This window comes from Mastacembelus armatus, chromosome 11, assembly GCF_900324485.2.
Source record: "Mastacembelus armatus chromosome 11, fMasArm1.2, whole genome shotgun sequence".
Taxonomy (NCBI): Eukaryota; Metazoa; Chordata; class Actinopteri; order Synbranchiformes; family Mastacembelidae; genus Mastacembelus; species Mastacembelus armatus.
In genome coordinates, this window is record NC_046643.1 from 4,410,219 (window position 1) to 4,423,922 (window position 13,704).

Here is a 13,704-nt window from a genome sequence, read left to right on the forward strand (position 1 = left end):
GTCATTTTTCCCTTCTAAAACAAAAACACAAGGATGGATGAACCATACAGAATACCCATCTCCTTGTAGAAAGTTGATGACCTTGTTCAGATAACTGCTGTAATTCATCATCCAGCTGTCAGTGGGTATCACTTGTATGGTTTTGCTCTGTAAAGCTAATTTGTTTTGTGTTGATGTTAAAGATACAGATGAAAACTCTGATGTTGATTTTTCTCCTCCAAAATACTCCTTCTTCCACCGAAATCACATTTTTTTTGTTTAAATGTACAGGCAAGCGTTTCTTCGAAGAAATGACAAAGTTAGATTTGAAAAGGCCATTGTGTTACACGTCCGTCTTTTTTGTTTTTGCACTTTACACACCCTGTTTATGGACAGCGCTGTCTTATGAGTCGCATCTAAACAATAAATTCTTTGATTGACAACACAGAAACTTTCAGGTGTTTGTTTGTGCATTTTGTATCCCCCAAAAGTCCTGTACTCTGTTTTGGGCACAGAAATCATGTGCTGGGGATCTTATGTGTTGTATGTATGTTGTTTTTATCATTTGGCTTTATTCTCTACACTATCACATTTACCTCATTTGTCACTGCCTTTGTAATGCTTCTTTTCCTTTGTGAAAAAAGATTTCACTTTGTAATCACAAATTTAACATAAGTAAGATTAGAATAAACTTTCTCATTTTCCATTTGCTTGACTTTCTCCTAAAGAGCTCCTAAAACTCTGTTGTGATCTGAGTGACGTCCGACTGCAGATCTTGCTGGATCCTCCTTGAGCGAGAGTTGTGGGGGACCCAGTCCATGCCTAGTCATGCTGGCTTCTTCCCGACTTCTGTTGGAGCACAGACGGACATGGGCTCCCTGGTTGTATTGCGGTCTCTGGTCAGACTGTTCTGCGCCACACGAGTCCGACAAGGTAGGCAGAAATCCCTAAAACATCGCTTAAAATTTTCATCCAAAAATGCGTAGAGGACAGGGTTGAGGCTGCTGTTGGTGTAGCCTAAGGCGATGCAGAGGTGCCAACTGGCTATCACAAAGGGGTTTCTGCTGTCAATCTCCACAATGGTCTTCACGATGATAAAGATGTGGATGGGGGTCCAGCAGATGATGAAGGCAGCTACCACTACCAGTACCATGCGGGTGATACGGCGCATGTTGCGATCTTTCTCCTTGGATCCTGAGAGTAGACGAACACTCCTCAGACGCAGGATCATCAGGCCATAACAGATAGTGATCACCATCACCGGGACCACAAAAGCAAAGATGAACACACATATCTTAGTCAATGTGTCCCAGTACCAGTCAGGGTCAGGGAACTTCAGCATGCACAGGGTTTTACCTGGAAAACAAGTTCAGGCAGCATTAGCCATTATTAGATATTGCAGGGTTAGGGGTGTCAGGCTTAGTGGGATTATCACAAAGCTACAAACAGACATCTGTACACAAAATACACAAACTCCGAAATACTAACGTGGTTGCTGATTTTAAAATACATTCATGGCAGGGAAAAAGTGTTTACAGATGTACCGACTGGCCACACTCAAGGGCAGGGTGAAATGCCAGCCTTCACAAGAATGAAAGACAAGATTGTGCCTATTTTCTTGTCTTTCTTGGAAGACATTCATGGGCAAGGATTCAGTCGGGGGAGCCATTTAGGTGCAACTCACACAATTTGAGAAGACAACCAACACAAAGACTTAAAATAAAAATTAAATATTAAAAAGGAGCAAGAAAAATCACCCTCACCAGTATCTGTTACTTCGGTCACAGCCATGATCATAATGGGCACCCCAATAGCTGAAGACAGCACCCAGATGAGCACGTTGATCAGTTTGGCCTTGACCGGTGTGCGAAACTCCAACGCCCTGACCGGGTGGCACACAGCGATGTAGCGGTCCACGCTCATCATGGTGAGGGTGAAGATGCTTGTGAACATGTTGTAATAATCAATGGCAACAATGAGCTTACACAAGATCTCCCCAAATGGCCAGGTGTTCATGAGGTATTTGGCGCTCTGGAATGGCAGTGTGCTGGTGGCCAAGGCATCAGCAAGGGCCAAGTTAAAGATGTAGATGTTTGTGGCCGTCTTCATCTTTGTGTATCTGGTTGTGATGACAGAGCAGAGAAAGTGTTTGCAGTAAGCAGCAGTGGTAATGACAGCAGCTGGGTGTGGAAGTCTCTGCAATGGGACAATGGGGTTTGAAACGGGGGTTCACTGTACATTGTGTTTTTATAGCTTAGAGGAGATAATTCTCTCATGCTACAGATGTGAAATGTGGAGCTGTGAAGGTCTAAGGCTAAGACTTCATGGTTTAAATATTTTTTCTTCTAAATGAAACTGGTTACGGTTGTTGGCCTCTGATCAAACAGCCCACTATGGAGGTGGCTATGAAAAGAAAATACTACTGCTATCAAATTGAGATTCATATATATCGCATGTGCTATACCCTGATTTTAGCATGGGGCTGCGTGGTTTTCTTTTTTTTTGTGTGAGATAAAGATGAAGTGAACTCATTTCATTTGGTATAATATCAGCTTATTGGAGTCAGAAATTCTCATCAGGGGCATAAGGCTTATTTTCACATAGGCGCTTCTTATCAGAAACCTTGCAAAATGCATTCATTTTGAATATAAATTCCTTTATTTAGTTTTCCAGGAGATAGATTATTACAACCAAATACAATCCATCTTACACACATTGCAAAACACCCAAGGGCTCAAGGACAAGCACACAGTAAGGCCCCAAAATTTCGTTAAAATATGCTGTATAATGGATATGACAATATTGTATAACAGTGTTGTATGTTGTATATTATGCTGATATATGGAATACTTCTCTTTTCTTCTATTTTGTATTTCTGACTGATAAAGCATTGGTTGAAGTAACAATAACAGTAAATTACATAATGTTTCTGACATTTTATGAGAAAGAAAGAGAAATAACATTCATATTAATGGTTCAATCTTTATTGCTTTGTTTTCACTGTCTGATGTCTAAATTCTAAAGTATTGATTTTACTTTAGGTCATTTATCACACATGCTATATGGACAATAACCCATGGCTCTTGGTGGCAGTGTTGATGGGAGGAGGCTGCATTTTTGTGCCAAAGCCAACACGCCAGCTCATACAAAGACTCCACTGAGTCACTTGAAATAATTAGCCTGAATGCTTATTACTTGCACACAATAAATGAAGCCTGGTTTGTTCAGATTGTGTTGAATTAGCAAGATGTCATAAATATCTGCTCCAGCTAGGGAAGTGATAAAAGCAAATTACTACCGACAGAGGAAATGATCACTAGAAGAGCTAATGTCTATTGATACAAAAATAGAGAATAGATTGCTATATCCATTTATCTGCACCACAGATGAACAACAAGTTTGAATTATTTATCCTAAAATAAACCACATCCTGCCTGTGCAGTTTATCCTGTGCTGTGACATACTCTATCGCTCATTTATATTATGAATTTATAAACCTCAAGATCTGAGTGTGTATTTGGCCTAATAAGCCATTTGGACCAGGCAGACACAATAATGTGTGTGTCTATTTTTGGGGTTATGTTACATTCAGTGGTGTTGGTTGCTGTTTTGCCATCCAGCTTCTGGACTCACTGCCCATTAGTCACGTATTTTCTTTCTAGTGGTCTTTGGACCGAATCTACACTTCTTCCCGACATCTCTATTCACACTTCACTGAAAAATTATCTGTTTAGCCTTGCTGTCATAACTTCCCACCAGGGTCCTGCTAGCATGTTTTCAGATTTTCAGAAAATCTGCCAAAGACAATGCTAAATTCAAGTTTACAGCCAGGATTGTTATCTAAATATTTGGAATTGGGTGTTTTTGAGACAAATCACTGAAGGTGCTAATTCTCTGGTCAACACTGAAGACATGTTAGGGATATTACATTTCTGTTTGTTTCATGTTTTAATCTGGGGAAATAAAGTCTTCTTAACACACCACACAGACCTGACTGTTTCAGCTTTCATCTCTTCAGTGGAAGCTGAAGCTGAGTTTTTTTTTTTTTTGTTTTGTTTTTTTTTAATGCACAAATTTAATATTTAAATCAGTTGGTTGGAAATTTGAAAAGGCTTGTCATGCTAACATTGCATAGCCCCAAAATTCAGTTCATAAGAAGGGAGTATCTTAGGGCAGCAAAGTATTTCCATGTGGAACATTTTTGTCATATTGAACTTTGGCTAATAGGTTCACACTATTTCCGTGCTGCAAATTGTAACATATACCACTTCTCAAGTAACAATAAAAATGTCAGTTTAAAAAGCCTGTAATGTGGTACCCAATCAGTCATGACAAGTGGTTTTGCATAAACGTTAGTTCTCAGTGTAGACTTTAAATGAAACAACAAGCAAAAGACAACTTTCACTTTTCCACTTTCTGCTGTGACCCTGTGGGGTAATGACATACTGGCTCTAGGAAAATCGACATAGCCCTTTATGCTTTGCTTGTACATTTTACTGCTCCTTCCATTGTATGTTGTCACTATATAGACAAGGTTGATATCTAAGCTTGAAATCAGACCAGGAGTTAAACTGATCATCTGGTCATCAGGTCATGAGATGCTACTGATGACACTTGGGTGCTGATATATTGCTGACACAGGGTTTTAGTGACTGAATACAATGGGCGTACAGGAATCTGATGTAATAAATCAGATTGATGTGAATGTAAACTTCAGCTGAATCAGAAAATGAAATTACAATCTGCTATCAAAGAATCGGTTGTTTCCATTATTTACTGTCAGCTCCAGCATTAGTCACTAGATGATGTCCTGACGACAGTCTGTCACACATTAGGGTGGACATCAAAAAGTCAGACATGTTTTTGCTAATCTGATACAAGGAAACCTGCTCATACCAACATACTGTGTGGATATGACATATGACAATGGTGTCTGGAATGATGAGTTAAATTAAGAGCCTGCTGAGTGTCTAATTTACAGCCTCCTCTGTAATGTCTATCATCTGAAGGACAGGGCTGAAGTCATAATTTATTACACATCCTTTTCAAAATTATGACAGTTCAAGATGTCACTTCATCTCTCATCATTTTGGTGTAAGACCTGTCCATTCAACGTGGGTTTGCAACACACTTCCAGCGTCTTCAGCTCAATAAAATAAATCAGACTTTTAGTTCATTTTTCAATCTATTCCCAGTTATATTTGGTCATCCTAATCTAATGCCCACGTTAGGGTCCACTTAGAGCAAAGGAGAAGTTTTAACAGTAATGTAAGGGCTGTCTGGGAAATGAGTGCAATATCGATGTAACACTTTGAACACTTGGAAAACAAATAAAACAACCTCTTCCTTAGAGAAGAGAAACAGGTACAGCTAGAAAATAGCATAAGTCAGGAAAAGGTAAAGAGCCAGTTGGGGTTTTAGATCACTGCCATCTCATAAGATGAAATCAAAGACACAGAGGGAGGAAACTGTTGTAATTGAACCATGATTCAAAAGATCTCTCGCTCCACTCCATGATTTAAACGGACAAGTTAGGACCACACACAGTGAATCTAGCTTTGTGACAAAACTGTCATTTCCTCCCTCCTGTGAGTAGACGGACGTCTGGATCAGTAGACCTTGATGGTATACCACCTAGTCAGGTCTATTATGACCATGTGGAGATTGGAAATGTAATGGTGGCGAGGGGCAGAAATATTACAAGTCTTCAGTCCTTCACTGTAGGCGATGTCTGTACACAGAAGTGCAGTAAATCAGGGGAAACAGAATTGAGAAAGGGAATTGTTGGAGTAGTTTTTTATTGGCCCTGAGATATTATGTTATATCCTTGGTTGGATTATGAGGAGTGGATTGCAAAGTGATTATCCTCTGAGCAGATGACAAGCACTTTAATTTCACCCCAAGGGGGGAGAGGTGTTTCTACCTAAAAAAAATAGAAAATGTAACAGGAAACCTTTCCAATCCCATGACCTGCCATTGTGATCATGTGGCTGGTCTCTATGTTTTGTTATGGTTAATTGTTGAGTGTGTAGTTTAACAGAGGGAAAAGCTTTGAAATATTCACCTTCCTTTTTGGAGATTTAGAGAAGCAATTATAACAATCACATATATAAAGAAATCTTTGGCACAGCTGCACCCTGTAATGGTTGAATCACCTACTTCCTTTTCTTATTGTTTTCTTACTGCAGGGGTCTCTGCTGTTTGACCCTCCTCACACATGTCTTTTTGTGCCATATCAAAGCAACATATGACTGAGGCCTGGCCTTCCTGGCCTTCTTCTTTTTTATAGTTGTCTATGCACCAAAGCTTGGGATGTACTTTAGAGTAGGTAAATATTATGTGATCATGAAAGAATGAGTATGGCTAAAGCTAGGGAGCTGAAGCCTTATTTCCACAGACTTAGATTACATAGGGTTCTAAGTGTACCTGATAAACTGGGAACTAAGTATTTATTGGATTTTCATGCTTCTTCCATTCAGTAGCTAATGCCAATTTGTAATCACAGTCTTCTGATACTTATGAACTATACAAGGTGCTTTTTCTACAGCCTACTCCCTGTTTTCAGTCAAAATGACAGCAGAGACGTTGCTAGAACTGGTGATAGTGAGATCTGTTAGGCAGGTGACCATCCACAGTGGGTAGGCTGCTGTCTGAACTCTAATCACCTGTCCATCAAATGAGTTAAGTTCCCATCAAATTTGCATATGTCATTTATGCTGCTCAGCACAAAACTACAATAAATCCCTCTGGATGGATAAATGCGTCATTGCATTCATCACATTTTCCTTTTCTTGTCTTGTCGTATCTTATTTTGTCTTACATGTATGTGAACTATATAAATGACAAGGTTTTACTTTGTGAAGGGAGGTGATGTGTGATGTGGACAAAACTTGTTTTATTTGTTTTGTTGTTATTTAACTTGAATGTGATCGTAATTTAAGAGGTAGGCTACATCTTGACAGTGATGTGATGGCTGATGTTTTTGTTCAAAAATGTAAGTTTTGGATTTTCATGGTATTTTATTCAGCTGGTTTGCAGATCAGTTTGAGGGAGTTGATACAATGTGTGAATAAGTGCAACTATTAAAAGACAATTAATATAATTGTTAATATACAGTAACCTATTAATATATAAGTAGCTCTTGAGCTCTCTGAGGAAAAAAGGGTTAGAGAGCCTTGCTATATATTATTTATTGTCTGTGTCAGTGTCAGAGTCAATTATATCACAGGAGGCATTTTTTTTCCCCCAGCACATGCATTGGCCCAGGTGGAATTTCTAGAGACAGTCACCAAATGATGTTGCAGCTCTTGGTGTCAGGTTTTGAATTTGAATTTTTAAATTATTAGAGTGTCAGCCAGATCAGTTCTACAATTCATATTCATATTCAAGTAAGCGTTTGATTAATCTGTTAGGTCAATTAGGTCACATGGCAATGATGGAGTAAAGGTTAAGGTTTCCCAGCATTGTAAAATGTGGTGAGGAAAGAGTGAAATGGTGTGTGGAGAATGGAAATAGAGAAATGAATAAATACAGTATTTAAGAGTTGGGAGGAAATCATAAGTTCAAAAACAAACTGATCAAGTCAAAGACAAGAAGAAGAGTAAAAACAAACTGAGATAAATGAAGTTAAGTAATTGAAAATAAACAATAACTCTGACAAACTATAAACCAAAAACAATGATTTAATCAGAAAGATTTTCAAGTTATGTTTTCAGGGATGCAGAGAGAAACTGGCAGGAAACAAAGGAGACAGTGAGAAGCATGATCTGTGAGAGCAGCCAGGCTCGAACCATCGCAGCACTCAGCTGTCAGGGAGCCCCTCTTCTGACACCTTTTCACCGACTGTTCTCTGTTTTTCAGCTCAACACAGATTTGCAGTCAGCTATAAAGAAGTTGGATTTAGATATAGATCAGTCTTGATCCTTTATTTCTATGGCAGTTGCTGGTACATCAATAGTTTCAGTGCTGATACATGAGTCAGCCTCAACTCTCCTGTATACACACACTATTCACACACACACTGACATGAAGGTTGTTTGGTCAGACAGGAGGCAAGCAGGGGCCATGTTGACTCAGCCCAGAAAATATGTAAACAGATGGTCATCGCTCTCTTTCACACACACACACACACACACACGCACGCACACACACACACACACACACACACACACACACACACACACACAGTCATGCTCCTGGCAAAGGCTACAATATTTTAAGCCAAATTTCCACTCTCAGTCCCTAAAGAAAAAAAAATTCAAATATTATAAAATATTTATTGACTCATGATTTATGTTAAGAATCTACTTACACTCAAGCTATCCCAGCCCTCCACTGGCAGCACCTTTCACTGGAGGTCACTGGATAACTTCTCATCTACCAGTTGTTGAAGTGGAAATGGTAAGTGAGATTGAGGACAGCTGGAATAATAGGACCTATAACAGAGGTGTCATCTCCATCTCCAGAGGAGTCAGAGTCAGTCTCTCTACCAGCAATCAGACAGAGGGCTCCCAGCGCCACAACAACCCAGGGTCCAATCCACACTGACATGAGCATCCATGCAAGCTCTGCTATAAATGGGACTTGTGCACATTTGAGTGTTTCTATTCAGCAATCTAAGTGGTGGAAATCCAAAATTTCTCACTGTTACTGTATTTATAAGTTGTTATGTAGCAGAACAACAACAAAACAAGAGGGAAGCTGTAAGCTTGGCTGTTGGTGTCTTGAATCGAATGTATAATTTATTCAATTACTTGAAAATTGAAAAAACAAATATATTTTGTTTCAGTTTTTCAAATGTGAGAACTGGCTGCTTTTCTCTGTTAGCGATGCTACTTTTGATTGTTTTCATTGTTGTACCTCCAAGGTGTAGCTGCCTCATGCACAAATCAGCAGGTATTGATTCCAGCCCCCAACCCCACCCTCCCTTGACTAATTTAACTATTTATGAAAAAAATGAAAAATGTGCAATTTTCTAAAACCCATTTTGACTTTAGTCTGATTAACACTCCAATGAGATTCATAAGAAATACACATAAAACAAAGGAAAACATCAGACCTTCACAATTTTGAAGCGATTCATAATTTGGGTTTCCTGCTTGCCTAGGGCTAAAATCTGTTTTTCTCTCTCCTCATTTCCTGCAATGTCTAAATCAAACCTTTTAAATTATACAATTATTTTAAAAAAATCTAAAAAAAAGACAGTTATCTTCTTTTTAATTGCCTAATAATTTATTGGCTACATCAATGGCTACACATTTTTTTCTATTTGTGAATGGTTCTAAAGGCATTCATTGTATTTCTGATTTTCACAACTAGTAGTTTTTATTGTTACAGGTTTAGTCCACCTCAGCCCACAGTACACCAGTGTGGCATGTTTGCTGCCATACTTTATACATACATACTGCCATACTTTATACATACAGTTTTCAGATACATACTTTAAACAAATGGCTTATGTTGTTTTAACATTGTAGCAGGTTTTAGTCATTTTTCCTTTGATGAAGCATTAGAGAGCTCATGCTATTATGTTAACTGCGCTGTGTGGCTGACAAATTTTCAAAATAAAACTACTGTGGGGTCAATTATATCCAAACACTCTGGTTACAGCTAATGTGACAGAAATCATATTAGGTGCATACAAAGGTGAACTCATGGCCATGCCAAGTCTCTACTGCTATCATAACAAGGAGGTTATCTTTAAAAACTACAGCATCCATAAGGAAGAACACCACATCTGGAAATGAGTCATTTGGCTGCTTTTAATGCTCTCCATGTCAAAAAGCCAAACCAATGTTAAACCCTGATTTCCTGTCTATTTGTCCCTCTCTGTGTGCAAAAGAATGCAACGGTTTTCATGTGACAGCCACCATTTGAGGTGCACGTATCACAAAGGAAGCTGGAATACCAAAAGAAGAACTATAGGTAATAGTGTCACAGAGGGGGACAGTAGCTCAAAGACACCACGTCCTGTCCCATTTTCCCTTGGTAATACACTATTGTGTCTTTATTTGTAGCATCATTTATTGCTACAATGAGGATAGTACTGATGAAACCCAGAATAAAGCCTTTTATTATTTATTGGCCTAATAAATCCACAGTGTGGACCAAAGAAATATTTAAAATCTAAAAACAGAATGATCATGTGGAGGTCAGTGTTTACCTACAGTAACTTTTCCTTTTTTTATTACACCACTATATCTCTGTCTTAAATTTTACAGATGTTCGATAGTACATTCTGTTGTGATGGTTAATGTGCTCAGCTCTGCTTTGCTTCCATCTCTAGTGAGGTCTGACATCAGTGATGAGCTCTCTCACACACAAAAACATAAATGCCAGGTGAATCACTGCACACATTTGGATTTGCTGCCTTTGCTGAGCTCTTATCCCACTTCGTCTTGCTGCCCTCTTACCTTTTGTCTTATGTGCCTTGTTTTGGCCATTATTTTTACTCCAGACCCTGAATGGAGCTAATGGGCAGAGTTGTGACTATTTATTTATTTAAGCCATTTGCCTGACAGATATTGGCTTGCTGGTGGCCTTTCCTATTTATTTTTCTTCTCTGCTTATATATCAGTTTGCCTGACTTTATGCAAAAAATATCAATAACAATTTGGACTGTATCTTTTTGTTAATATTTAAGTCTATCATGTCACGTTTATGGGCTGAACAACAACTATTGGCCCTGGCTACACCATCTAACTGTGTTTATCTTTCTCTGCTGAAATGAGGGTGTCTTAATTTGGTCTGTTTGTTTAATTTACCAGTAACTGATGCTTCAGGTGTTTTGGTGGAATGCATATGGTGAATGACTGAGATGAGTAGGTCATTAATATCAGGATAAGGACAAGCAGACCTGCTGCAAAAGATTGAAGTTTTATTTCTGATAAGCAGGTTAAGGCTGGGAGGCCTCTCGTGAAATGGCAGTGGCAAAGTGGGTGGAGGCTTTATTGCATTGCTTTTAGAGCTGAAGGGGAAAGGCAAACTGTGACCTCAGATTGACAATTATACTGCAAACGTTCACTAATGGACAAAATCAATTTACTTCTGAAAAGACATAACTCTATTGGCCTTTCTAGATCCTATTTTAACAGCTTAAAACCACTATTACAATTTAAGACAAAAGATAAAATTGTAAATAAAAAGATGGCTTTATCGTCTCCTTCATTTCTTTTTATAGGACAATAAGGGGACAATTACATAAAAAAGACTTAATTTACAACTAGACTTGTGTCCCTAACGCCAGGATGGCCTTTCTGGCAGCCCAGTGAACAGATCTATGTGACTAATGGAGCCTCAGTTTGAGCAGCCCTTCTTGCCTGAGGCGCAGCTGACTCACACTGAATTGAGAAACTGCATCTGAGATGGAGGGTTCGACTGCTGCCTGACTTTCTTTGGTGTAAACCTGTGCATGTTGTTGATTGATGCAGAAATTCTTATGTGGGTCACCATAAATCACTTTTTTGGATGCGTGTAGATTTTGCATGTAGACTTTCACACAAATGCAGCCAGGACTTCTCCTTGTCAACACAAACACACACACTTACATAGAGATTCATGTTGTACAACCAGAAAAAGAGAGTAGTAAAATACAGTAGTGAAATCACAGTTAGGGACTTTAGAATAATGAGGACATATGTGTACAAATTGATCTATTTTGGGTTATTTTATTTATTCTTACAGTTTTCAGTGAAAACCTCCTTTGTATGTGGAGCAATGATTGAGCAAAGGGTTGCAGAAACCCTCACTTTTTCTGGCATCAGTGACATGACATCTTCATTAATTTGAAATAATGACTGTAATTTAAAAAAAATAAACTAAAAGCTAACTGTAATAATTGGAAAGCTGTGTGATCATCACTGTGGGGTAGAAAGGTCTCATAAGCACACACTAACAGCACCATGAGAGCATGGGGCTGATTTTCACATTATATTTGGTCTCTGCTGGTCTTACTAAAGCTCATTAAAATAACAGAATCTGTAACTGTGATAAAAGAAAAATCACTGTTTACCTGACCACCCCGTACATGACCAGGATGTTGCCCAGAAGTCCCACCACGCAAATAACGGAGTAGAGAGCCGTGATGGATACGGCAATGATTATACCCCCGGCGCTCCTCACCGGACTCTGCTGCTCGGTGTAGTTCTGCAGCCGGTCCGCCATCAAGCCGCTCTCCTCGTCCGGGAAGGTGACATTGAAGGGGATGACGGAGTAAAGGTCGGACAGGGAGAGCTGAGCTTCTGGGACCGTGTATGGCTCCATGCTGCGGCCGCAGCGGCGCTGTCCACTCTGTCTGTGGTGCTGAAAAGTTGCTCTCACAATTCTGTAAAGGAGCTTAACTGTGTGAAGGCGGAAAACGGGTCCGTTTTCAGGCAAGTAGAACAAAGAGAGTGGAAAATCTTCCAAAAAATGTTCATACGCAGAAACCGTCTGCGTAAAAGAGCCGAGGATGTTGCTCTGCCTTCTATCCAGATGAAGAGTAAGTGGCCCCTCGGTGGTTGTCAGCTGTGGGGCTGTGTGTGTATCTGTGTGTACACCACTTATATATATGCTCCACGATTCTCACTTCTCAGCCCGGGAGCTTTCTTATACCCCTGCGTCGACGTCAAAGATGCGCATTTCTATGGTCATGGGCGTCATAGGGAATGGCAAAGTGATGGGTGCGCCAACAAGTTAAAATGCTGTCAATCGTTTGGTCTCAAGGATCAGCAGCAGTGAAACCAGGTGTGGTGAGCGTGTTAAGGCTGCTGACCAGAAGAACTGTCTACATACCTTAATGTTCAACTGATGTGTCTGTCTACTAGCTATGAAAATAATCAACCAGGCGCCAATAAACCAACATGTCCAAGATCGGTAACGCTGAAGTCATTTGAGTGTGTGAGGGGTGTTTTAACTGCTGTAAGAAATCAGTAGCCCATACTTACACAGAAACAACTGGCAATCACAAATGTAGTTCTAAAAAATGCCAGAGCAAATAAAAAAATCAAATAAAAAACGTGATATATAACGTGATAGAATAAAAATATTAGGCTATAGATCAGAAGAAAAACTACAGCACATGCAGTTGGTGCTTTCTGTCATATCACCTGATCTTCATCAGCAGTTGGAGTTTGTCAGATGTTCAAGACAGAGTCTTTATGTTGAATTAAACCCACAATAACTTTTAGATCTTGTCCTTGGCAGCAGGAACAAGTTGTGAACACACAGACCAACATAATAATTTATTCTGAGTGGTGTTCTTGGCCACCTGCTAAATCTTAGTTCAAATCTTTGCCTTTTTTTGCAGTATGGTGCTAAGCAGGGAATGTAACCTACACTGGGTTTTTACAGCTCTAGCTGAAAATAGCTGCCTGCCATAACTGAAAACAGTGCTATGATTCAGTTCAATTCAATTCAGTTTATTTGTATATTATTTGCCAAATCACAATAAAATCATCTCAAGACACTTTACATAAAAACCCAACAAATCCCTTATGAGCAGCACCTGGCAACACTGGAGAGCAAAAACTCTCCCTTTAAACTCCCATCTGCCTCAAGCAGTTGAGGGGAAAGAAAGAGAGAGGAGGAGAGAGGAGCTCAGTGCACCGATGGGGAGTCCTCAGACAGTCTAGGCCTATAGCAGCATAACTTAGGGATGGTTCAGGGTCACCTGAGCCACAGAGACATCTGAATAGAAATGAGTTACAGTAGTCTAGCCTTGAAATAACAAATGCATGGACTAGTGTT

At 39.5% G+C, this 13,704-nt stretch overlaps 1 protein-coding gene across 1 annotated transcript; it reads right to left on the reverse strand.

Annotated features, from left to right (window-relative positions):
* Positions 1 to 805: 805 nt before the first annotated feature.
* On the reverse strand, positions 806 to 12,240 carry oprd1a (opioid receptor, delta 1a). The gene is made up of 3 exons (XM_026300350.1): positions 11,990 to 12,240; positions 1,743 to 2,098; positions 806 to 1,335 (listed from the first exon to the last, which is right to left on the reverse strand). Exons 1-3 carry the CDS (start codon positions 12,238 to 12,240, stop codon positions 806 to 808), a joined length of 1,137 nt encoding a protein of 378 aa, XP_026156135.1.
* Between the last annotated feature and the right edge of the window lie 1,464 nt (positions 12,241 to 13,704).

Excerpts from the sequence above, each read along its gene's own strand:
- oprd1a (XM_026300350.1), bottom strand. The coding sequence starts at position 12,240 with ATGGAGCCATACACGGTCCCAGAAGCTCAGCTCTCCCTGTCCGACCTT. Across the intron at positions 2,099-11,989 it reads GTCATGTACGGGGTGGTCAG|ATACACAAAGATGAAGACGG; the intron begins GTAAACAGTGAT and ends CATCACAACCAG. Across the intron at positions 1,336-1,742 it reads GACCGAAGTAACAGATACTG|GTAAAACCCTGTGCATGCTG; the intron begins GTGAGGGTGATT and ends CTTGTTTTCCAG.